Raw genomic sequence first — 22,148 nt, 5'->3', positions numbered from 1 at the left:
AAAATTGAAAAGAATTTTTTGCAACAACTCACAGCGTACAAGACACATACAATGAAACGAAACAGCACTATTTTCAGATTGGGTGGGTGTCGGGGTTTTTTTTTTTAGACGGCCATGGGCGCAAGCACGTTTCGGATGAGCGAGCGCGCGTCGTCAACGTGCGGGATTCCGGCAAACGTTCGTTGAACGACATCGTGGGTGATTTCGTCGCAAAGCTGGTGGTTGCGGGATTGAGCATCTTGCAGGATGCGCACCGCTCGGTTGAATTGGCACAACTGCGACAGCAGAGATGAAGTTTGAAATGAGCATTGAAAAAGCAGCCATCAAACTCTGGCAGCGTCGTGTTTCCTCACCTGCAGAGCCAACATTTCCTCGCTTTGTTGAATTTGTGCTCGAAGTTGGGCGACTTCCTGGCGACGTGCAAGATGTGCACTATCGCTTTCTGAAAGCACAAGCGGCACTGGTGTTGGTTTTTTTTTTTTTTTGTTGGTTTTTGTTACGGAAGAGGTCAGTCAGATGCGATGCGTGCTACAACTTGCTCTGCATCCTCGAATCAGAGCATCAACGTACCAGACTCGAGTGGTGACATGGTGAACGGACTTTCCATGGCTTGCTTCCAGAACGACTCCTCTTGAATCAGTCTAACATACCAACAAAGATACCACTCTTGTCAACCTTTGGCGCTGCAGACCATGTCTCCTGCCTTGTCCCATCTTTCCTTACCGCTCAAGACCTTCTTGGAACAGCCCAATCTGCTCGCGCAACGATTCATTCTCTGCACAAGGTTTGAGCACGGGTGCAAGCCGCGCTTCAGCTTGCAAAGCCATTGTGTGTTTGTCGTTGAGCCATTCTCGGTGGTGTGCCTCTGCAAAGTCTGTTTTGCAAAACAAAACAAAACGGAAGCGTCAATACAAAGTGAATAGCACTTCCAAGAATCTCCAGCATGTTTTGTGAAAATTCCTAACCCTGCAATTCAGACCGAGAAAGCTGTGCCGTGTTCGCTTCGCCGTCGTCAAGAGCACGCAGGCCGTATCGAAGACTTTCTGTGAGAAGCTGGTCAAATCGCTCTTCGCTCGACATGGAGGTGGGAATATCCTCGGCAAGATTCGGAAGGGCGCTGATGGGCTCAAACAGCGGCCTGTCAAAGCCAGGCGTTGATACTTTGCTTGCTGTGCTTGCGGTGCCTGAGGTTCCTGCAGCGCTTGTGGTGGGCTGAGCACCCGACGGGACCTGCATTGGAGCTGGGGCGTTCAGCATTTTTCGGGGAGTGCGACCATTCACAAAGCTCGATCGACGGGCACTTTGCGGCGCAACGGAAGGCGAATCAAAGCTCGTGTCGTGCGATCGAGGCTGTGTTTTCAACGCATTACCAGAGGCTCACAGTGAGCCACAAGCCTTTCTCGACCAGCCGCATGTGTCAGCAACTCACCTCAAGCAGCTCGAGCATCGGCGCTGTGGGCTTTTTGAACAATTGCGCCTTCTTGTGCGGCGGATCCACAACGGCAGGTGCATCTCGTGTATCATTGTCATCCGCTGGAGCTGGCCGGCGTCGCCCGGTTGCAGCAGTAGCTGTGGTTTTCGACGCCGCATGAATAATCTTGTCCAGCGCAGCCGGCTGAACGACCGTGGATGTGCCTGCAGATTCATCTGACGTGCGACGACTGGTTCTGCGACTGCCACTCAAGTCGAATTCGTCCTCATCGTGGCTGATGGTACGCTTGGTACTCTTTCGGCTGTTGCAACGGGAAGCGAGGGAAGGTGAGTTTTTCAACTTGGTTTTTGGTTTCAAAACGCCCCAACGTCTGCCAGATTGCCCCGGTTTGACGCATTGAAAAGCCAGACATGCATGCTGACACTGGTGGAATGGGTAATGATGTGTATTCTGCTCGACTCGGGGAAAGACTCGCGCATGCACAACTGTCTCCACTTGGACCGAGGCGAAACGGTTTCAAAATGTGAAGAAAAACCGTTTGAAACACTTTTTTCGCGCCAAACTCATGTTTCGCCTCGTTCGCTCTCTTTCTCTCTCTCTCTCTCTCTCTCTCTCTCTCTCTCTCTCTCTCTCTCTCTCTCTCTCTCTCTCTCTCTCTCTCTCTCTCTCTCTCTCTATCTCTCTCCATCTCGCGCTCTCTCTCTCTCTCTCTCTCTCTTCCCTGTCGCTTCGTTGCCGCTTCTCCGACATGGTGCCACTCTTTGGTCTCAGTCACCATTCCGGACTTTTGCAAGGATTACCTCGCCATTCTAGTGCTGTCTGGTTTGAAAAAACAACGACTGCCTTTTTTTTTTTCTTTTTTCTTTTTTTTTTCCACTCTTCTTTGCTGGTTTCAATGGCGACTTTAACCAGCAGCAGCAGTGCGCAGGGTCCGCTTCCGTCGCTGTCTTGCCACGACATGAACCGACGGCACACGCTGCAGCAGCTTCGACGCATCTGGCGCGACGAGATGTTCGACAGCACGCTCGCTCTCGTATGTATCAATTGTGGGGACTGGATTTTGGCGCCAACAGCTGCGTTTGACGACCGTCGAACGCGTTCTCTCTCTCTCTCTCTCTCTCTCCCTCCCTCGAACTTGCTTTTGTTGGCATGACATTCGTGGTCGTTGTGAATTGTGAGTGTGTGTGTGTGTGTGTGTTGGCTGACCCCGTGTGTGTGCCTGCATTGCTCTGCGATCGGAAACCACACACAGGCCGAGTTGCTGGTGACCTACCTGCAGTCCAAACCAGACCCGGGCTACAAGGACGTCGAGGCAGAGGCTCTCGCTATACGACAGCCTCGAGTTTAGTCGAGCGGCCGTGAGTTTGCGAACAACGATCGTCGGGATCAGTTTCCCCCCCCCCCTCTCGCACCCCCACTCATTCGTTGGCTTGATCTGCACAACCTTTTGTGGTTTAGAATAAGCTTCGAGACGCCTTGGCATTGGAGTCGGCAGGCACCTATCGTCCGCCGGGCAACGATCACTTTCGAATGGCGACTGTCGAGTTGAGGTAACAACACGCTCTGAAGGATGATGCCATCGTGATGCAGCGCGCTCGTATGCAGGTCCACCAACGACAGAACAACCATCATCTTTTGGATCTTGCCCGTCGTCTCTGCAGCTTCTGGATTGCCAAGTGCGAAGACAAGCTCCACAAACCCGAGGACGTCATTTCCACACTGACGAAAGTTCCGATCTCGGAACGCACTCCGGCCATCTGCGAGCTTCTGGGCCGCGCATTGACGACGACCTCAAAGAAGAACGACGCCATCATCCAGTTCAAGGCGGCCGTCCATGCAAGACCGCTCGCGGTCGCGTCCATCCGCGGGCTTGTACATTACAAGGTGCCGGAAGCGGAAATTTTCGACATGATGCTGCTGGATCGCCAAAAGCAATTTGTCCGACAAGACATGAACGTGAGTCGACCATCGATTGCAGATTTGCCAAGTTCTGCCCTGCGCAATCGCGATTCGGAGGGGTACTCGCTTCCTGCCGTTCCAACCGAAGGCCAAACGAGACCTGCTGCTGGTGCTGCCTCGGGCCCTCGACCCACAGAGACACCAACTCTCTTGGCGCGAAATGTGAAGCGCGTTGCAGCGACTGCTGCTGCTGCAAAGGATGCTGAAGGAGATGGGCGCGAGGAGGATTTGGATGAAACGCCTCGCAGGTCGCTTCGCTCCCGGGGTACCGCGGGTCCTTCGGCAGCAAATCCCTTGTTCACTCCAGATCCTGTTGCTCGCACGACTGGCGCCAAGGAGCCTGCTGCACGGCAAGCGGGCCCGGCATTGACCACCGCGGAGCAAACAGCAAAGCTCACCACGGCATTTGGCGCGCTCTCATTCGCCCCACGCTTGACCCGCCGCGAAGACGCGATGGATAAGGTATCTGGCTATGCACCCTACGAGCGACTGCCAGAGATGGAGCATTTCCTCTGGATTACGCAGTGGATTGAGGTCTGGAGCTGGATGAGCGCGCGCCATTTTCTCCGCGCTGAGCACTTGCTCGTCGTGTACTTGAATGAGGGCTTTGCTGGGTCGACGATGCTGCTGCAGACGCTGGGAAACTGCCACATGCAACTTGGACACTACCGCGACGCCCAAATCTGCTTTGAGCAAGCCACCAAGCAAGAGCCAGCAGCGCTCCAGCACGTTCACCAACTAGCGCAGCTTTTAGTGCGGCAGTGTCGCGTTGTTGCCTTGAACAAGCTGGCGATGGATGCTCTGAATAGCTCGCGGTATCGACCAGAAGGCTACCTCTGCCTGGCTCGGTACCACGAAGCTATGATTGTGATTGCATCCGACAAGGCGCTCGAGTCCATTGTTCAGGTCTCCGGTGGAAGCATTGAAAGTCGCTACCACTCAATCGAGTCGCTCCTTTCTCACGTATTAGCAATCAGTCCCGGCTCGCCCGAAGCGTTGTTGTTCAGGGCGAATGTGCAACGCAAGCAAGGACGCAACAATGACGCCTTGAAATCCATGGCAACCTTGTACGCGTCGCCCAACATTGGCGTCTTCCGTACCACGATTGACCTGTATTTGATGGCAAACCGTATGCAAGAAGCCATGAATTTTGCTCGCGAAGCCCTCCGCACGATGGAGTTTAACGCATGTACCCTTGCGCTCGTTGGCTATGTCTTTATGCACACGCGAGAAGGTCGCGACAAGGTATGTCAGCGAGGTGTGAAAGACCAGAAGGGGTTTTTTTTTTTCCTTGTGCACAGCGCTGACTTGCGAATACTGTCTGTGTACTTGTGTTTGTTCAGGCTCGCTTGACCCTGGAGAAGGCCTTGACGCTTGATCCGCGCTGCATGGACGCCATTTCGACGTTGATCCAGCTCTTGGTGTTTGAGGAAAAGTACACGGAAGCCGTCGAGACGTAAGTTGTGGCCCTTGGCCATTGCATCTCGGTGGAAGTGCTTGTTGGCTGAATTTTTGTTGTTGGTGTTGTTGTTGTTGTTGTTGTTGTTATTCAACGATTGTTGGACTTGGTCCGCCTCAGACTCAAGATGTATCGCCAGTACAACCCTGACATTGAGATGCTCATCATGACCGGCGAAGTGTACGCCCAAGCGAAAATGTACGCCCAAGCGCTCGAGACGTTCGAGGCAGCCATGGATATTGAGAAATCGGTGCGCGTGGCGCGATGCATGCAGGTTGTGCATAACGCCATCTATGGCGAGCCTGGCGAGGAAGAGTTTGACGAAGAGTACGTGCCAGAGCAGGACGATGATCTTGAAGATTAACTCGACTGTTTGTTTCTTTCGAAAATCTGCTTTCAGCCATTCCCAGATCTTTTGTAATGATTAATAAATGAATACTTCATTGCAGTCCACCAATTTGTCTCGACTCTGTACTTGTTCTTGTTTGTTTTCACCCCCTTGATCCTGAATCCAAAAATGCTCAGTCAAAATAAATGCGCGATGAGCGCCGCGCACCGCAGTCGGTAACGCGCGCCAGTGCGGCCGCGACGCCAGCCACGCCAGCCGCCGCTCCATCCAAGACACGCGCACCCGCTGCTGCTGCTGCTGCTGCCGCAGGGCATCCGAGCCAAGCCAAGCCTGCCGGGACGCCGCACCGTGGAGCGAGCTCGACTGCCGGCGGCAGTGGCAGCATGCCGACAAAACGCGATCTCTTCCAAACGCCTGCCGCCCAGACACGGACCTCGGCGTCCTCCTCCCTCGCTGCGACTCCCATGGCCGCTCCTGCCACGATCGAGTCATCAGCGGCACCCACGGCTGCCGGGCCGGCGAGAGGCGCGTCGGTCGCGGCTCGGCTGCGCGCCAAGATTCGCGAGCTGCTTTCCCGCCATGCCTACGACTCGGCTGCCTTCTGGGCGGACAAGCTGGTCGTCATCGATGCAGGTATGTGATTGTGTTTTTGGCTGTTGATTGGTGTTCAAACTGTGTGGGTGAGTGTTCGATGAATGGACGAAAGAGACAAAATGTCTGTTGGAAAAAGTTGAAAGTGAAAAAAGGCGCGATCTTTTCAAACTGTTTCAAGCATGGCTTTTTTTTTTTTTTTTGCTTTTTTTGCTTTTTTTTTCTTTTTTTTTTTTTCTTTTTTTTTGCTTTTTTTTTTTTTTTTTTTTTTTTGCTTGATCTTGAAAGTTGGACACTATTTCTGAATACTGTCCTCACCACCCTTTTTTGCTTTACTTTTCGTTGTTTTAACTTTTGGTCTTTGCCACAGGAGATCGTGCAGACACTCTGCTCTTGGCACGCTGCTTCCATCTGTCTGGCCAGCATGCGCGCGCCATAGAGCTCATCCGCCGACATGGCTCGGTCGCGGCGACTGCGCAACGTGCCATGGCGAACGCCGTTGTGGCCTCGGAGCCGCTGGATCAGGATGAGGAGACCTCGGAGCACAATTGCTGGCGGCTCATGTTTGACGAGACGCAAGATTCCGCCCTCCGATTGGACGCCATGACGCTGTTCCACAGTGGTCGGGTTGACTCTCAACCCTCGCTCGCTGCGCAGTACGCGTCGTCCTCGCGCAACACGTCTGCTGCCTCGCGTGCGCCTGCCCTGAAAAGCGCCGAGTGTCGATTTCTGGCCGCGCTGTGCCATTTCGCGCTCAAGGAGTACGAGGATGCGCAAGAAATGCTGTGCTCGACCATTGAAGATATGGAGCAGGCTTGCGATGACTACGCGTCGCTTCCGCTCTCTGTTGCAAGCGCCATCTGCGTCCTTCGCGGTCGCGTTTTCGAGACCCTTGACAATCGATCTCGGGCGACCCGAAACTACATTGATGCGCTCCATCTAGACGTATATTGCCACGAAGCTCTTGAGCAGCTCGTGTCGCAACGATTGTTAACGCCCCTGGAAGGTGAGCCGTTTGCGGGTGATTTTCTTCCTTGTAGTTGTTTGTTTGTTTGTTTGTTTGTTTTTTGTTGCTCACCTTCCTCGTCCTTTCTGCTCTGCTTTGTTGCAGCTGCCCAACTTATGGTTGATCTGCAACCAGCCATCCTGGCGCAAGCCAAGGATGACGCTCCGCTCTTGGTGGAGCTCTACCTGTCTGATACTGCACGTCTCGGCCCAATCTCGTCGGCGTCGTTGAAGCAAACATCCGCGCTGGTCCGCTCGGTGGGCAAGAGCACTGATGTGCTGGTCAATCAGGCCGAGCAGTTGTATCAGCTGCAGCATTCCGTGCTGGCCAGCATCGAAATCACTCGTCATGTTTTGGAACTCGACCCCTATCATGAACGGTGCCTGGTGCTCCATCTGTGCTGTCTTGTTAGTCTTGGCGAAACCAGTGATTTGTTTGCCCTGGGACATCGTCTGGTCAAGTCCAATCCGGACTGGGCCATCGCATGGCTTGCTGTCGGGTGCTACTATCTCACCACCGGCAACAGCGAACGAGCACGACGATATTTCACGTAAGGATGGATTTTTGTGCTTTTTTTGCAACTGTCCTTGCAGCTTGACCTACAACCGCTGACTTTTCTCTCCTTCGCTTTTCCGGGATTTTTTTTCTTCTCCCCTCTGTGCAGGAAAGCAACTTCGTACGATGTGCACTGTGCGCCGGCCTGGGTTGCAATTGGACACTCTCTCATTGCTGAAGGCGAATACGACACTGCATTGGCGGCATATTCAACCGCGTCGCGTCTGCTTCCAGGGTAAGTGTTCCAGAAACTCCCGGTCTTGTTTAGTTTGCTTTTGTTGTGCTGCAGGTGTGAGCGTCAACTTTCCTTCTCATATCCCTTTTCTTTGCTTTCTTGTTTTTGTGACACAGGTCCTACCTCCCGCTCGTTTTCAGTGGGATTTGCTATTTGCGCAATAATAATATTGCCATGGCCGATTTACTTTTCAACCAGGCCCACTCGATCGACGCCACAGACCCACTCGTGCTGTGCGAGCTGGGCGTTGTGGCATTCCGAAATGGCGAGTAAGTTATCCTGCAGTACTCGGATTCCCCACACTTTCTTTTGTCCCCCCCCCCCGCCACCTCGCTCCTTCTTCCTTCCAAATTGCCTGTGTCAAGTCGATTGTCACTTTCTCGCGCCCTCGTGGCAACAGAAGTTCGTGTGCCAACCGGCCGCTACAGGCAGACATCAACTATCAAACGCGCTCTGTGGAGTCCTGGTTGGTGATGCAAGTACTTTTGTGCTTGTCTCGCTTTCCAGCCATAGAGACGATTTTGTGCTGCATTCATCCTTAGTGTGGTTGCAGTTCAACGCGCTGAAAAATTTCCTCCTTTCTCTTCTTTTTATTTTTTTTTTTTTTTGAAACATGCACTCATGATCGCTGTTGCCCGCTCTTTGATTTCTTGTTCTACTGTAGTTATCACGGTGCAAAGGCACGCTTTGTGCGCGGCATTCTGCTCAGCCAGGCCATGAACAAGACCAAATCGCCTGCCATTCTTGATGTGTGGGAACCGTTGGTCTTTAACCTGGCTCATTGCCATCGAAAGCTTGGGTACGTGTCAAGCATTTTGAGTTGGTGTTTTTGAACTCGCTGCTCGTAATCACGTCGTCTCATGTGATTTCTTTTTGGGTCTTCTCGCTGCAGCGAATACGCGGACGCGATCAAATATTACGAGTGGTCTGCTGCGCTCTTCCCTCGCAACGCAAGCGTGTTGACCGCGCTCGCGTTCTGCTACCAACTGGAGGAAAACTTTGCCAGCGCCATTGAACTTTATCACAAGGCGCTTTCGCTCAACCCGGATGAACCGCTGGTCTCGGACTTGCTGCCGATCGCCATGCGGCTCATGCGAACATCAAACTCATCGAGTCTTCAGTTGCTCAAGTGAAACTCGACCCCTGATTCTTAACGCCTTTTTTTTCCATTTTTCCTCTTTTCCATTTTTTTTTTGTCCGTTTTCTCGATTTGTACAGTCTTCACTCGTTTTCTCGATAATACAATGTTAACTCTATTTTTTTTTCTACTATCTGCTGTTCTCTCGATGAAACATGCAGTTTAATCCTTGCGATCTTTGACATGAACGTGAGCCACAACGCGAGTGAAGAAAAGCAGCATAAAGTGAATTTGCATGGCGTCGCAAATCTTTGACAGGAAGTGTCCCGTGATGCGGCCTTGGTTTGTCAGAAGTGAATCAGCAGCGCCTTCCGCGGCGCTGATGGACCCTTCTTCTGGATGGCCAGTATGGAAGATGCTCGCGTCCAACTGCAGCGAATCGAGATGGGCGGTAACTTCAAAATCGTAAATTTTGAGAAACACAAACCCGAGGCAGGATACCAGGGCGCCAAAGACTGGCAGCAAGAGTGCAAATGCGATGGGCTTGAAGTTTGCGTTGGACTTGTCCTTGGCGGACGAGCTGCGTTGGCGACAGAAGGCGGCGTACGCATCACGGACAAGAGTTTGGGCGCAATACGCGGCAAGAACAATGTGAATGCCCAGAGATATTTCAAACCCGCGAGGAAAGAAGGCTTCCGCAAAATAACTGAGCGCCGATGCTGCGAGGAGGAACGCGGCGGTGGCAACGTGAATGGCAGGCTTGGCGGCAGTTTGAGTGAAATTACGATGAATCGCAAAGGTCCAAGCCGGAACGAGTGCAAAAATGGGCAGCGTCACCCATTGATCCAGCAGTCCCCAGAAGCGGTCCTGGGTGGTGATTCGTTGAAACTGAATAAAGCCTGCCAAATACAAGCAAACGAAATCGCGAAACAATTGGTGGGATGTTGAGAACCTGGTAATTCGCTCGTGGCAAACTTTAAAAAAAAAAAAAACTAGACCCAAGAGAGATGGTTACTATATCCAATTGCAGCCCAAGCGAATGCGAGGTAATACAGCAAGTACGCGTTGTGAATGGCACGATTGCTGTGAATTGGGTTTGGTTGAAATCTGAACGATAACAAAGCGTGTTGGTTGGTTCACCATGCAATACATATGAGTGATGTTTGAGAGTTGGTTGACCATGAGGTCCCAAGTCTGGTGACATCCTACCGTCAGAGGTCAACGGGGGAGATGATCAAGCTGAAGTGAAACACAATCAGAGAGAGTGGTGTGATGAACATGCCTCAAGCGGAGAAGCCAGACAACACCGACGGCCGTGTAGGCAAGATTCACATAGGCATTGAATGGCATCAGCAAGGGATGACTGGCATCAAAGCGCTCGGCGTAGTGGCCTTGGCCTGAGGGAATGTCCGCCGTAGCGAAAATTTCGAGGAGTCGTTCACTCATGCTGTTCTTTGGCAATTGGATTTGGGGACTTGGGAACAAATGACTGAGAGCGTTAAGCTCAATAGTCAGGAAATACAACAGCAATTCTGATGATTGCTCAAAACTGTCATTGGCCAGGGTTTGGCATCGTCCGACACTCACAAAGAACACGACGGGAGGATCGAGGCAATTCGGAAGAGACTCTGGAAATCAATCTCTCGTTACACGTACATTACGTCGAGATACCATGTCTGCATGTTCGCAGTCAATGGATACTCGACCTTCATCGACTGTCAATTCAGATTTGGAACATGACTGAAATCTTGTTCAGTCTTTTTTTTTTTTTTCTTCGGTTTTTTCTTCTTTCTTTTTTTTTTTTCTGCTCAAAAACTCTCGCTTTTACATGACTGCTTTCCTGCAATCCAAGCTACACGGCATCGGCGAGTTTCTGACGCCGGTGCTCAAGGCGTCCAAGTTCAAAGAGACTGGCGTCATCACCCCCGAAGAGGTAACAAACCACTGAGAAGGCGGGAAGTGACTCAAACTCCAACAGGCAAACAATCGCCCAACTCTCGTTCGGTTTCACCCTTCCATGTCCTGATCATTCTTGCCATCATCATGCATCATGATTGATTGATGCAGTGATGTTGGCGGCCCTGAAGTCGTGAGAGTGAGCGACGTGTAAAAAGCATCAATTCGTTGTTACTTTTTTTTCCGTTGGCTTTTTTTATTATTGTTCTTCTTTCGTTCTCTGCTTTGCCTTGCTCTTTTCCACCACTGATCAGTGCTCGTTGTGCCTCCTTGTTGGTCAATTTGCTGCTCCATCAGCTCGTTGTCCTTTTGGACTGAGTGTGGGTTGCGATTTGTTTGAGGCAGTTGGCTCTGGTTTTTTTTTTTTCTTTTCTTTTCTTTTTTTCGGTGAATGTGGCTCGCGTTTTCCTCTTCGCTCGCTTGGCTTTGTGGATGCTGATATCGACCAGAGGAGAGTACGAGTGCAGACACCCATTCTTGTGTGGGGGTGGAGGTGGTGGTGGAGGAGGGTTGAAGCAAAGTGCACAGTTAACAATAGAATGCAGCTCGCATTCGTTTTGTCACTTTTGCTCGCATCAGGCCGACCGGGCGAGGTTGGTGGGGTGGGATTTGTGGGGGGGGGGGTGCAGCGTGAGATCGCTGGCTGTGGGTTGAGCACTGCGGCAGTAGTCCTTTCGTCGCGGAGGAGGGTGAGGATGGAGACGGAGCGAAACAGCCAGTTCGAGCGCAAATGCGACGAGCTTCTATTGAAGGGGATTGTGCTGTAGGGTGGTGCAAGTGGAATGTTGTTGTCTGGCTGCGTTGCTGGCCCTTGCCTCTGCTTCTGATGGTTTGGGGTGAGGGGTGGGGGGGGGGAAATCCCTGATAAAGCGCCGGCCGGCTGAGAAGTGGATGGGAAAAGACAGGAGAACGGCTTCGCGAAGCTTTGGTGCTTCAAGCTGGGACTCTGTGGCTGCTGTGTGCGTGTGCGTGCGTCGACGGGAGGGGGGAGGGCTGCTGCTGCGTATTGCTTTTCGATCGTGTGTCTGTGTGGATGCGTGTCTGCGTGTGTCTGCGTGTGTGTGTGTGTGAAAGTTCCTGCAAACCTGCTCACTTTTGTGCTTTGTAGTTCATTGCTGCGGGTGACTTTCTCGTCTTCAAGTGCCCAACGTGGTCATGGTAAACAGCGTCTCGTGCTGTGCTTGATGACAAGCCACCTTGCTCTTCTTGCTCCCTTCTTGTCTACGCGTCCGATCGACAGCAAAGACACAAAAAAACGGTGACCGTTTCCCAGCCGTTTTCTTTTTTTTTTTTTTTTTTTTTTTTTCTCTCTCTTTCGTATTGTTCGGTGGTCGACACTCTTGATGAGGGCCGGGGGGGGGGGTTGGCGATCGACGACAGAGACTTGTGTGTCTTGCGCGGGACAACGGCATCCCAGGCGGATTCAGGGAGGAGAAGGAACGGTGCTCCTTTATTATGTCATCATCAAATCCGCCGCGCTTTTGGCTTTACGGCGTATTCTCTGTGATGATGGCACAAATGCGGCGATGCCACGCCATACCCCCAACCCCAAGCTTCCAAGCAGCAAAACTCGCCGTGGTTGCGCAACCGATTCCCGACCGATGCCCTTCCCTTTCCCTTTCCCAAGAACGTGACAACGTGGCAGCTGTCTCTCTCTAGGCCGGGGCATCGGAGTCGGCGTCGGCGTCGGCGTCGGCGTGATTGCGGGGCGACGGGTTCGGTTTTGGGGAAAATGTTCCACTGCCGCCTCATCGGATGGATCGCTAAGACTTTTTTTTTTCGAAATGGCCAAGGGAGGGGTGGCCACACTGTTGACGCCATACACACGACCCTTTCATAGACTTGGTGGTGTTTATGGGGTGCCTTGTGGCGTTGAGGGGGGAATGGAAGAGGCAGAAGCTGGTTTCCACTTTTGCTCACGTTGTTTTGCTTTTGCCAACTTGGTTTTTTCTGTGCAACATCTTGCAGGGAAAGCGGAGAAGAGTCGAAACGCAGAAACTTTCTGCCTCCGGACAAGCAGTTTCTCGTAACTCGCAATGGTATGGTCTTTTTGCCTGCGTTTCCTTGCTTTTGTTGTGTTCCTTTGTATTCTCCACTGACTTTTTGTGTGTGTCCGTTCGCGCAGTGCCCTGTTTCAAGCGAGTCAAGAGCATGGAATACTCTGAAAACGACGAGCGTGTCGTTGAGGGTGACGATTGGGTCGAGACTCACATTGGCCACGGTTCGTTTTTTGTTGTTGTTGATGTTTTTTCGTCGATGTGTTTTTCTCTTCCTTGCATCTGTCACGTGCTCAACCGTGCCTTCTGGCCCTTGCTCGTCCAGAATCCTTGCAAAAGACCGACCTGCAAGAAATCCCTGGCGACAGCAGCGCAATCACCGCCAAGAGCCACGCATCCGCGGCCAAGGACGACGACGATGACGACGTCCCCGACATTGAAGACGCCGATGGTGATGACGATGACATTCCCGATATCGACGAGTTTGAAGAAGATAATTTGGAAGCCTGCGATCCGGTGAGTTCTCGATGGATGCGTCTTCCTGGTTTCGGATTCACGTGTTGAAACAGATTTGAGCTAAACCGGGACCAATTCTCCCCCGTTTTGGCAGAGCGCCCTTGCTGCTCCATCCGCGGCCGCTGGAGATGCGGACGACAATATTTTGCGGACACGCACATACGACTTGTACATTACTTACGACAAGTACTACCAGACACCTCGTCTTTGGCTGTTCGGGCACGACGAGGTACGACTTCTCAGTTGTTTTTCGCGCAGCGTGATCATTGTCCGATTCATTGACTCATTCTTCATCTTGTTGCGTGGTTTGCTCCTCTTAGAGCCGAAAGCCTCTGTCTGTGACCAAGATGTATGAGGATTTCAGCCAAGATCACGCCAAGAAGACTGTGACGATGGAGGCGCACCCCAATCTCTCAATCACCATGGCATCCATCCATCCATGCCGACATTCGAACGTCATGAAGAAGATCATTAGCAACGTCGAAGTGGCTGGCAAAGAGCTGGGCGTTCATCTGTACGGTTTGTTTGCGGGTTTGGGGCTGGGACTTGCCGTGCCTCTGACTTGAACTTTTCTGATCTGCTTTGTTTGAATGCTTCAGTTACCTTATGATTTTCCTCAAGTTTGTGCAATCCGTGATTCCAACGATCGAATACGATTACACGCGCGAGTTTTCGTTCTAGCGATGCGATGCTCTCTGTTTGCTGTTTTTGGTAGTCTTGGGTATTTTGTTTTGTTTTTGTGTGTGTGTTGTTTTTCAGTTCGCACCCATTTTTTCTGGATTTTGGCTTCAAAAAGAATGGTTTGCGTGTTTGTTGTTGCTTTGTCGTCCTGTGTGTTTGATGCGTGGCATTTCATTGCTGTGCTTGTTGTTTTCTTTCTGTTGTGGTGTATGATTGTGGGTTTTCCCGCTCTCCCTTGTCTCTTAATGAAGACGTTGATTCATTCCAAAAACAATGTATTCACAGGCAAAACACAAATCGACCCGTAGGAAATAATAGCAATCGCTAGTGTAACGGTGGTTCGGACGCACCGACGAAAAGGAGCGGGAAAAACGACACGGCAAACCAAAGAAGAAAAAGCAAGAGCTTCAAAAAAGAAAAAGAAAGGAGAGCGCATGAAAAACACCAAAACTCAAACAACTACAGCAAGAAACACACCAGCTCGACCCGATAGCGATTTCTCAAATCCGGAACTTGCCTGAGCAGCTCCATTCATCTTGCTCTAGACGCAACTTGAAATACGACTCCACGAATGAATCAGCGTGCTGCTGCTGGGGGTTATGCGTTCGAAGCGCAGGAAGGACAGTGCCAAACTTTCGGAACAGAGCGCGGACGAACGTTGACACAATCGCCGTGGAGCCACTTTTGGCATTTGTCGCAGGCAAGCATGAATTTGCCATCCCAGGCCGTGGAGCCACACACGCAGCGAATATCCTCGCTCGTCGAACTATTGCCGTTGCGACGACCGTTGTGCTCGCTGCCGTCGCTGCTGCTTTCTGCGTCCTCGTCGTCTTCGTCGGCTTCCTCGGCATGGCCTTGCAACCGCCGGCCATCCGCGTTTGCAGAGTGCGGGAATCCGCTGAGCGAGTGCGAGGGTTTCATGGACGACGGCGCAACGCTCTGGTAAAAGTAGCTGCCGCTGTTGCTGCCTGCGTAGTGAGACATTAAGTCTGCAGGCTCACAGACGCTGTTATTGGGAGCAACAAACCCGTTGCTGGACTGCACCGTGCGAGGATACTTGACGTATGGGGACGGCAGAAACCCGCCAGCAGCGCTTGGTGGCAAGCCCTGCATTTGAATGTAGGGATGTGGCACCTGCTGCATGCCTTGGTATGGGTACATGGGTTGGCCGTGCGGTGCGTGGGGGTGCATCTGCGAGTAGTAAGGCTGGAAGGGCGAGAATCCAGGCGCCGGAGGCACCGCGCCATTGTACGTATTTGCCCGAATGCGCCCGGAATACTCATTGTCAGGCATCCCTTCATAGCTGCCGCCGATTGGGCCTTGGTAAAACGCGCCGCTGCCCGGGCCGGGAAGAATAGGGGCAGCGCCAGGTCGGCTGGCACTTCCGTCGGGTCGTCCGTCGTCAGATTCGGACAGGCGCTCTCGTTTGGGTTGCTGGTGCACCGGATTGCTGTGGAATGGCATCTCGTGCGCCGGGAGCGGACCAGATACGCTGTTTCGCCGAACCGTGTTGCAAAAGTCGGCAAAGAGCTGGACATCGGAAGTGGGTGTGCTTGACGTCGGCGCTCCGTTGACGGTGATTGCGGGAGTGCCGGTGATGGTCGGGGCGGGGAAGACAGTGTTGTCTCCGCTTTGACTGCTGCGAGAGTTTCGGCGAGCCGGAGGCACTTGGGAGGGCGCCAAAAACTCGCTTGTTGGTGGTGCAGGTTGCTGGTGCATGGCGCCACCGTCAGTGTTGCGCCGAGGACGGCCTTGCTGTTGCATCTGAACGCGCGTCTTTTCGCGTTGTGCATGAATTTGCTGTTGTTGTGCGTGCTGCGCAGAGTCGAACGAGGCGGTTTCTGGCTCGTGTCGTCGTTTTTTGGACAAGCTGTTGGCAGCGTCACCGCCATTGACGGTGGCAATGCTACTGGCGGTGGCCATGCTACTGACATTGCTGGCGCTGCTACTGCTACGACTGCTACTACCACTACCAATACCATCTCCAACAAACAAGGGCGTATCCGTGCGGGACGTCGGCATCGGGGGAGTCGGGTGGGTGTCGTTCATGGTCATTGCGGATAAAGCGGACGATGTGGAAATGGACGAGCGAGTGCGTTGCGACCGGCTGTTTGTGCGTTCGCGCTGTGGTGGCGGCGAGTCGTCCTGTTCTTCGGGCTCGGTGAAAACGACGGCTGGTGGTGGCTGCAAGAACCAGCCCAACAAGCAACAAAGAGGAGGAGGAGGAGGGGAAATCACAATGATGGAGAGAATGCAGAAGAAATGAGCAATGGGGTCAAACGTGATGCAACTGCACGCAGAAACGAGGTCAAGGACAGAAAAGACACAAAAAACAAACGTACCACGAGAATCGGAGCAAGCGGGATATCGGGCAGAGTGACTGCGCCGTTGGTACACTCGCGGAGTTTGTCGACGAGATACTTTTGGATGGCTCGCATGGACTGTAGTTGCGCATCCTGCAAACACAAGGTCACAACAACAACAACAAAAAAGAAGTGTTAGTGGTAGCCATCCCAACACAGTCGCAACAAATCCCCCTGCGTCTGCAAGCACCAACCTGCTCGGTCTGCTTCGATCGGAGATAGGCAATGTACTCTGTGGATTTCTGAAGGATTTCCACAGTCGACGACTTGGCATCCTTGATGAACGGGACGCATCGCTTGAGCTCCTGCAATCGGTCCTTTTGGAAGATGCGTCGCTTGCGCTCCAGCGCGTTGTGGTTTGCGCGACGCGGGTCGTCGATCGCACTGCGTGATGAATGTTGTCATGTTCCGATAATGTACGCCAAAGTGGTGAGTGCGTGAGTTTCTCAGATTGCGAAATTGTTGCTCAGACAGACTGTGTTTGGATTTCAGACTGCATATTGTTTTCCGTCGACGTTGATCGATGTGGTGTTCTTGTTGTGGTTGCAGTGTGTGGATGAGTAAGAGGGCAAGAGGGCAAGAGGGGCAAGAGGGGGAGAGAAGGAACGCTAGTCATGGTAAACTGCGTGTACGCCACTTTCCTACTAAATGTTCACTAAAAGTAGTCGCCTCCGTGTTCCCAAACGCAAAGTCATGTGCGACCATCTGCGCATCCTTTTTTTTTTTTTTTTTTTTTTTTTTTTTTTTTTTTTTTTTGGCTGGAAATTTGAATTGACAATTTGTCTTTTTTGTTTTTGTTTTTTTTTCTTTGTGGTGTTTGTCGTTCGCGTTGGGTCTTTGCTCGTTTTCATCACCACTCCAACAAAGAGGGGAAAGAGGAGAAAAACGAAATGAAGGGTGACGGAGCACGCATCATGCGGACCAGGGGACGCCGTTAAGAAGGAGCAACGGGGAAAAAAAAAAAAAAAAAAAAAAAAAAAAGGAAACAAAGCGGCATAACATCGGCAATGACAACGACCGACAGAACGCAGATGAGCGTCGCCGCGCGCAGCAGGCATGAGGCTGTGACGGTGTGAGACGAGATCATGAGCAGGGGTCGGGAAGCGGCCTGGTCTGGTCCAGTCTGCTCTGCTCTGCTCTGGCGACGACGAAAAGGCGAAAAATAACAAAAAAATAATAATAAAAAATAATAGAAAAAAAAAAAAAGAGGACAATCTGGGCTGGTTGGCATGTGTCCGTGATTGCGAGTTGGATGGCTGCGAGCGGTGCAGCGTGTGTGTGCGTAGTGCGTGACGGGCGTGATGAGCGTGTGATTGAAAGCGAAGCGGGCAATGGAAGAGGTAGGTGTGTGAGGGGGGGGAAGAGGAAAGCGAGGAAGCAGAGGAATAAGAAGACAACAATAAAAAAAAATTTGGGGGTCACGACGACCCGACTTGATCGATGCGACGTCGCGTGTCCCCCTTTTTGCATACGGAGCGGGAGGGCTTGAGTGACGTGAGTTAGTGTGCGTGTGGTTGTGTGGTTGTGTGGTTGTGTGGTTGTGTGGTTGTGTGAATCAGTGCGTGTGTGTGAACAGGCGTTTGGCCGCTTTTTACATGTCGTCTTCATCCATGTCCGACATTTTGCGAAAGTGAAGGAACAAAACGGCAAAATGAGAGTGGGAGAAAGACGAGACTGGCTGAAGTGCATGCATACAAAATGAAAGTAAATACATGTATGATAATTCATTGAGACTCTGGCAGACGGGGGTGGGTGGAGATACCATCATCCATTACAACACGTTTATCGTAGTAAGCGGACAAGCCAATTTTATTGATTGCGTAGGTGACCATATAATTATCCTTCATGCAGAATCCGCGATTCGTTGCTTCACCAGTGATTTCCTTACCCAGCAACACCTGTTTGTATCGTTCAAACTGCAACAACGCCTTGTTTTCAGTGCCTTTACGCTGCACACCTTTGCAGCTCATTTTCACCTCCTTGTCTTTCTTCTTACCGATACCGTAGTACATTTTCGAGGCCAAGGCAATCATTTTGTCGCCAAACTACGCTGTTTTGAACAATCCTCACGCAATCCTTGTGGGTGGCTTTTCAAAGATTACAGACCAGATCTGCGTGCTCGATACAGGTTCCCCTCGTGTGACTATACGAGTCACACGTAATGGGAAGGAAATGGATCGCTTGGATGAACCGCTATTACGACAAGTCCGGTTTAGCTGGCGAGACGAGGTTTTAACACTCACACGCTGACCTTACGTTCCTCGTGACGGGGGCCCGGCTCAGCCATTCTTAGAGGCTTTGCATGAGAAGGATCGACAACGTTGTTCAGAGTATCGAGATCCCAAAGCGCCACTTGCATCCGCGGGGGAATATCGATGACCTCGAGCTCCTCCTCATCGACGACCTCCTCCTTCTTCTTCTTGACTTCCTTCTTTTTGACCTCCTTCTTCTTCTTGTTCTTTGCGCCGGACAGTGTGACCCGACCTTCGAGCAGCTTGCCATTCATGGAAGGCTTGAGGTAGTTTGGTGGCCTGGACAACACCGAGATGAGAAGTTGGCGCGGTCGGAGGTTCTTCTCAAGATGAGCAAAGTGGCGACTCAGACGCTCAATGTCCTCATTCACAATGGTTGGGCCGGTGAACGACATCTTGTTTCGATTGAAAAGCTTGCAGGCAACACCGATCCAGACAGTGTTTTGCACTGTCGGGCTTGCGGCCGTGCAAACAGCAATCATTCCATCAGACGACTGGGACGCTTTGCCAATCCACTCGACAACCGCAATAGGCCCAGTCGGAATTGTCGTCCGGAGTTCCACGAGTCGTGCCACCAACTGATCCGGCAATGCAGCTGCGTCGATGCCATGGCGCTTCGCGCTGGTCGCGTGTGCAACGGAGACGGTGATCGAGCCCGCACGCTTGCTCAGCGTCCGCTCGTCAAAGCCAATGCCTTGATGAGGCGCAGATGTTTGGAGAATATGCTGCACGACATCCGAGTCGAGCACTGCTTGAGGAAGCACGCCCTTCGATTGGGCCAGCAGCCAGCTGCTACTGGGGTCGCCAATTGTGGCTCGGTAAAGTGCAGCAAAGATGGACCACAACGCCAGCACCTCGAGTGTCTCCGACGTAACGACGGTGCCTGCGAGTTCGATGATCAAGGTCGCGAGAGCCAGTTCCTTCCGAGTGCCAACAATTTGCGGCAGGATGACTTGAACTTGAGGTCCACGAGAGGAATCCACGGGCTTGGTGTAACAGAAGAGTCTGTCCAACAGGAGTAGAACTTGAACTTGAACAGGGTCAGGTTTTCCTGGAACGCGGACTTCGATTGTTGACTTGGGATCGAACACCTCACCCGCGAGCGCCCGACGGACAATGTTGGCGCTCGCCAGATACCGTGGATCATGCGGGCGGCTGATCACAGCGGTCATCTCGAGCGAGTTCAAGAGGAAGACACTGGCGATCGAGCGAGTTCAAGAGGAAGACACTGGCGATGGACGCTTGAGTGGTACCGAGGGCGAAGTACGCCCGGATCTCGTCTGGTGTCATGGCGCCAAAGTCGATGCCGCTGCCCCAGAGCACTTGCAGCGCATACGAAACCAGACGTGGCACACCAGCGGTGAGAGTGTGAACGCATTCGGTGAAGGCAATGCGTTGAGTATGCTTGTCGCGCAGACCGAGGGTATCAATCAGCTCTGGGGAGCTGACATCAGGGCGGTGTCGGTTCAGAATCTCTTCAATGTGCTCGCCGCCAAGTGGAGGCAGGATGATCGTTTGCAATTCTGACGGCGATGTCATGGCAATGTGAGGGTCAGCTCTGAGAAGCCCGTGCTGGATGAGACTAAATGCGACCGACTTGCCCGAGCACACAATGTACACATTGTCGAGGTTGAGTAGCGGTGCAAGGAAATCCGACCAAAACGTGTAGTGACGACGCAAGGCTCCAGTGTTCGGCGCGAACACGTCAGTCGGGTTGGAACAGCGGTACTCAGGACCAGGGAACCACGGATCGAAGTCAGAATATTCGATAGCGCCCATCTCGTCAAAGTGGAGGAGCAGAGGGACACCGGCATGCTTTTGTAGTTCTGTGAGCATCATGGAATTGGACATGCCTTCGGCGACAAACGAGCGGGCGGCGGGGAGCAGTTGTCGAACACGGGCAAGGATGAACTTTTGAAGGTCTGTCGCCATGTTCTTATTCACGACATTGCCGTCAATGCTGCTCATGTCGATGAGGATGTAGCGTGCGTTGAGGACAGACTCGTACAGCGGCCTTTTGATTGCCGGGGCCGAATCGAGGATTTCCTTAGCGTGGGGATTGCGCTCATTGCCAATGTGCTCCACAAAGCTTGTCTTGCCCGAGCCGAACATTTGAGGTAGAGTGAACAACATGCCCTTAGGCCGCTTGGATTTGTCGGCCAGATTCTCGACAACTTCTTTTAAGCTATCGTGCCGGTTGACCAAGGGCAGGTTCAGATCAAACAGACCCCGCCTACCATTTGGTGCTGGTCAACAAATCAAGTACACACACACAAAAGAAGTCGGTGAGAGTGATGGTCGGTCAATGCTGCGTTCTCGCACAGCAACAAGAGCAAAGGAAGCGTACCATCCGGACGTTGAACGATCGTCGTCGCAGCCGCCTTGGTCGACAGGCACTTGGCAGTCGGATCAGCAGCACGGAATGCCGCAGCAGCCGGGCTACGCCTCGCAGCACTAAAGAGCGCCGCTTTGATTGGAGCGAGCGGAAGGCGAAAGAATCGCGCGGTTCTCAGCATCGTGTCCAAAGAAGCGAGGACGGACTGAACCTGCCAAACCGATCGAGTGTTTTGGGCATCGTCAACGGCGGGCATCGATGGTGAGTTAGTTTGTTTCTTGTATCAAGCTTCATCACGGCCAATTGAAGACACCAATGTTGCATTGATTGTGTTGTCGTTCTTTTTGTTGTTTTTTTTTTTTTTGTTTTTTTTTTTTTTCGTTTTTTTTTTGGTTCGCCGCCGTTCGAACAAGCTTCACTCTTTTTGAGCTCTCAGGGCGTGTTCTGGGTTTTGCTGTTTTATGACAATTCACTCAATGACTTCTCATAAATAACCAAGGTGGTGCCGGCGAGGGGGGAGGAAGGGGTCAAGGGTCAAGGGTCAATTGCTGAACACGCTGAATGCCCACTTGTTTCCCTCAGAAGACTCGATCGCCCTTTTCTCGAAGTGCATTGCACCCACCGCCCCGCCATCTTCGAATATCAATGGAAACTCCTTTGAGATACAAGGCACGCGTGGTTAGACAGTTGGATGAGCAACTTGATTTCTCGCTGCCACTGCTCAAACTGCCCGAAACGCCACTCCTGCCACCAGAGGCTCTTGACGAAGGCCATCGCCCTCCCCCAAAACTGTACTATTTTGAACCATCCTTACCTGCCAAGAAGGTCGGCGCACCGCGAAACCCTGCCGAGGGCGGATCTGCACCACCAGTACCGGGAGAAAATGCATGATTTTCTTCTTCTTCTTCTGTCTTCTGTTCACCGCTTCGAATGCATCGTGCGCGCAGGAGCAAAACGATGATAGGTAGTCGTCACTTACGTTCTCGCAATGCCAAGGACAGAGATGATCTGTCAGGAAACAGGTTGGTGCTTAAACGACGTTCAACATTAAAAATGAAAATAAAAATAAAATAAAAATAAACACACAAGACTGCAGGGAGCAAACTCAAAAAAAAAAAAAACAATAATAATGATAATAATAAAATGAACGAAAAAAAAAAAAGAGCAAAAGGTGAGAGAATCGAACCTCGGACGCACTAAAGAGTGCCAGCTCAAAGAGCGGAGGTTGAACTTGCGATTGGTTGGGCAAAACGCTACTTGATACACCAGTGCCTAAATGCCCAACATCGCAAGACTTTTCCTCATTCATTTCATCCGACAAACACACATACATGCTCTAGAACATGATATGCCAAACGGCTGGTCGATTGCGTGAAGCAGGAGC

At 52.0% G+C, this 22,148-nt stretch overlaps 7 protein-coding genes across 7 annotated transcripts; 3 read left to right on the top strand and 4 right to left on the bottom strand.

Annotated features, from left to right (window-relative positions):
• Positions 1 to 35: 35 nt before the first annotated feature.
• On the bottom strand, positions 36 to 2,257 carry CAOG_01308 (hypothetical protein). Its single transcript, XM_004349778.2, has 7 exons — positions 2,233 to 2,257; positions 1,430 to 1,733; positions 966 to 1,350; positions 724 to 874; positions 571 to 641; positions 354 to 460; positions 36 to 275 (listed from the first exon to the last, which is right to left on the bottom strand). Exons 1-7 carry the CDS (start codon positions 2,238 to 2,240, stop codon positions 105 to 107), a joined length of 1,197 nt encoding a protein of 398 aa, XP_004349828.2. The 5' UTR covers positions 2,241 to 2,257; the 3' UTR covers positions 36 to 104.
• Positions 2,258 to 2,327: 70 nt separating this feature from the next.
• Positions 2,328 to 5,214, top strand: CAOG_01307 (hypothetical protein; the record flags this gene model as incomplete). The annotated part of the gene is made up of 6 exons (XM_004349777.2): positions 2,328 to 2,465; positions 2,685 to 2,774; positions 2,891 to 2,982; positions 3,094 to 4,636; positions 4,735 to 4,847; positions 4,971 to 5,214. The coding sequence occupies 6 exons, from the start codon at positions 2,328 to 2,330 to the stop codon at positions 5,212 to 5,214; spliced, it is 2,220 nt and encodes a 739-aa protein (XP_004349827.2).
• A 170-nt stretch (positions 5,215 to 5,384) lies between these two features.
• Positions 5,385 to 8,838, top strand: CAOG_01306 (hypothetical protein; the record flags this gene model as incomplete). Its single annotated transcript, XM_004349776.2, has 7 exons — positions 5,385 to 5,832; positions 6,161 to 6,796; positions 6,902 to 7,346; positions 7,461 to 7,586; positions 7,703 to 7,855; positions 8,251 to 8,385; positions 8,479 to 8,838. The coding sequence occupies 7 exons, from the start codon at positions 5,385 to 5,387 to the stop codon at positions 8,717 to 8,719; spliced, it is 2,184 nt and encodes a 727-aa protein (XP_004349826.2). The 3' UTR covers positions 8,720 to 8,838.
• A 28-nt stretch (positions 8,839 to 8,866) lies between these two features.
• Positions 8,867 to 10,143, bottom strand: CAOG_01305 (hypothetical protein). The gene is made up of 3 exons (XM_004349775.2): positions 9,947 to 10,143; positions 9,680 to 9,771; positions 8,867 to 9,563 (listed from the first exon to the last, which is right to left on the bottom strand). The coding sequence occupies exons 1-3, from the start codon at positions 10,108 to 10,110 to the stop codon at positions 8,887 to 8,889; spliced, it is 933 nt and encodes a 310-aa protein (XP_004349825.2). The 5' UTR covers positions 10,111 to 10,143; the 3' UTR covers positions 8,867 to 8,886.
• Positions 10,144 to 10,423: 280 nt separating this feature from the next.
• Positions 10,424 to 14,084, top strand: CAOG_01304 (autophagy protein ATG3). Its single transcript, XM_004349774.2, has 8 exons — positions 10,424 to 10,597; positions 11,729 to 11,778; positions 12,589 to 12,659; positions 12,746 to 12,841; positions 12,943 to 13,133; positions 13,228 to 13,362; positions 13,454 to 13,647; positions 13,733 to 14,084. The coding sequence occupies exons 1-8, from the start codon at positions 10,493 to 10,495 to the stop codon at positions 13,812 to 13,814; spliced, it is 924 nt and encodes a 307-aa protein (XP_004349824.2). The 5' UTR covers positions 10,424 to 10,492; the 3' UTR covers positions 13,815 to 14,084.
• On the bottom strand, positions 14,073 to 17,845 carry CAOG_01303 (hypothetical protein). The gene is made up of 4 exons (XM_004349773.2): positions 17,773 to 17,845; positions 16,372 to 16,561; positions 16,157 to 16,270; positions 14,073 to 15,998 (listed from the first exon to the last, which is right to left on the bottom strand). The coding sequence occupies exons 1-4, from the start codon at positions 17,796 to 17,798 to the stop codon at positions 14,412 to 14,414; spliced, it is 1,917 nt and encodes a 638-aa protein (XP_004349823.2). The 5' UTR covers positions 17,799 to 17,845; the 3' UTR covers positions 14,073 to 14,411.
• A 571-nt stretch (positions 17,846 to 18,416) lies between these two features.
• Positions 18,417 to 21,020, bottom strand: CAOG_08497 (hypothetical protein; the record flags this gene model as incomplete). The annotated part of the gene is made up of 3 exons (XM_011271777.1): positions 18,417 to 19,626; positions 19,697 to 20,675; positions 20,777 to 21,020. 3 exons carry the CDS (start codon positions 21,018 to 21,020, stop codon positions 18,417 to 18,419), a joined length of 2,433 nt encoding a protein of 810 aa, XP_011270079.1.
• Positions 21,021 to 22,148: the final 1,128 nt, after the last annotated feature.

The sequence above is a fragment of the Capsaspora owczarzaki genome (assembly GCF_000151315.2).
Source record: "Capsaspora owczarzaki ATCC 30864 unplaced genomic scaffold supercont2.2, whole genome shotgun sequence".
NCBI classification, from domain to species: Eukaryota; class Filasterea; order Ministeriida; family Capsasporidae; genus Capsaspora; species Capsaspora owczarzaki.
This window is presented reverse-complemented; position numbering and strand designations above follow the sequence as displayed.

Coding starts and splice junctions, on each gene's coding strand:
- CAOG_01308 (XM_004349778.2), bottom strand. Junction 1,351..1,429: donor CGATGCTCGAGCTGCTTGAG/GTGAGTTGCTGA, acceptor TTGAAAACACAG/CCTCGATCGCACGACACGAG. Junction 276..353: donor AGGAAATGTTGGCTCTGCAG/GTGAGGAAACAC, acceptor CTGCTGTCGCAG/TTGTGCCAATTCAACCGAGC.
- CAOG_01305 (XM_004349775.2), bottom strand. CDS start 10,110: ATGAGTGAACGACTCCTCGAAATTTTCGCTACGGCGGACATTCCCTCA. Junction 9,772..9,946: donor GTCTGGCTTCTCCGCTTGAG/GCATGTTCATCA, acceptor GTTATCGTTCAG/ATTTCAACCAAACCCAATTC. Junction 9,564..9,679: donor TTGGGCTGCAATTGGATATA/GTAACCATCTCT, acceptor TGTATTTGGCAG/GCTTTATTCAGTTTCAACGA.
- CAOG_01304 (XM_004349774.2), top strand. CDS start 10,493: ATGACTGCTTTCCTGCAATCCAAGCTACACGGCATCGGCGAGTTTCTG. Junction 10,598..11,728: donor GCGTCATCACCCCCGAAGAG/GTAACAAACCAC, acceptor TGTGCTTTGTAG/TTCATTGCTGCGGGTGACTT. Junction 13,648..13,732: donor AAAGAGCTGGGCGTTCATCT/GTACGGTTTGTT, acceptor TGAATGCTTCAG/TTACCTTATGATTTTCCTCA.
- CAOG_01303 (XM_004349773.2), bottom strand. CDS start 17,798: ATGTCGGACATGGATGAAGACGACAT. Junction 16,271..16,371: donor GATCGAAGCAGACCGAGCAG/GTTGGTGCTTGC, acceptor TTGTGTTTGCAG/GATGCGCAACTACAGTCCAT. Junction 15,999..16,156: donor CGCTTGCTCCGATTCTCGTG/GTACGTTTGTTT, acceptor TGGTTCTTGCAG/CCACCACCAGCCGTCGTTTT.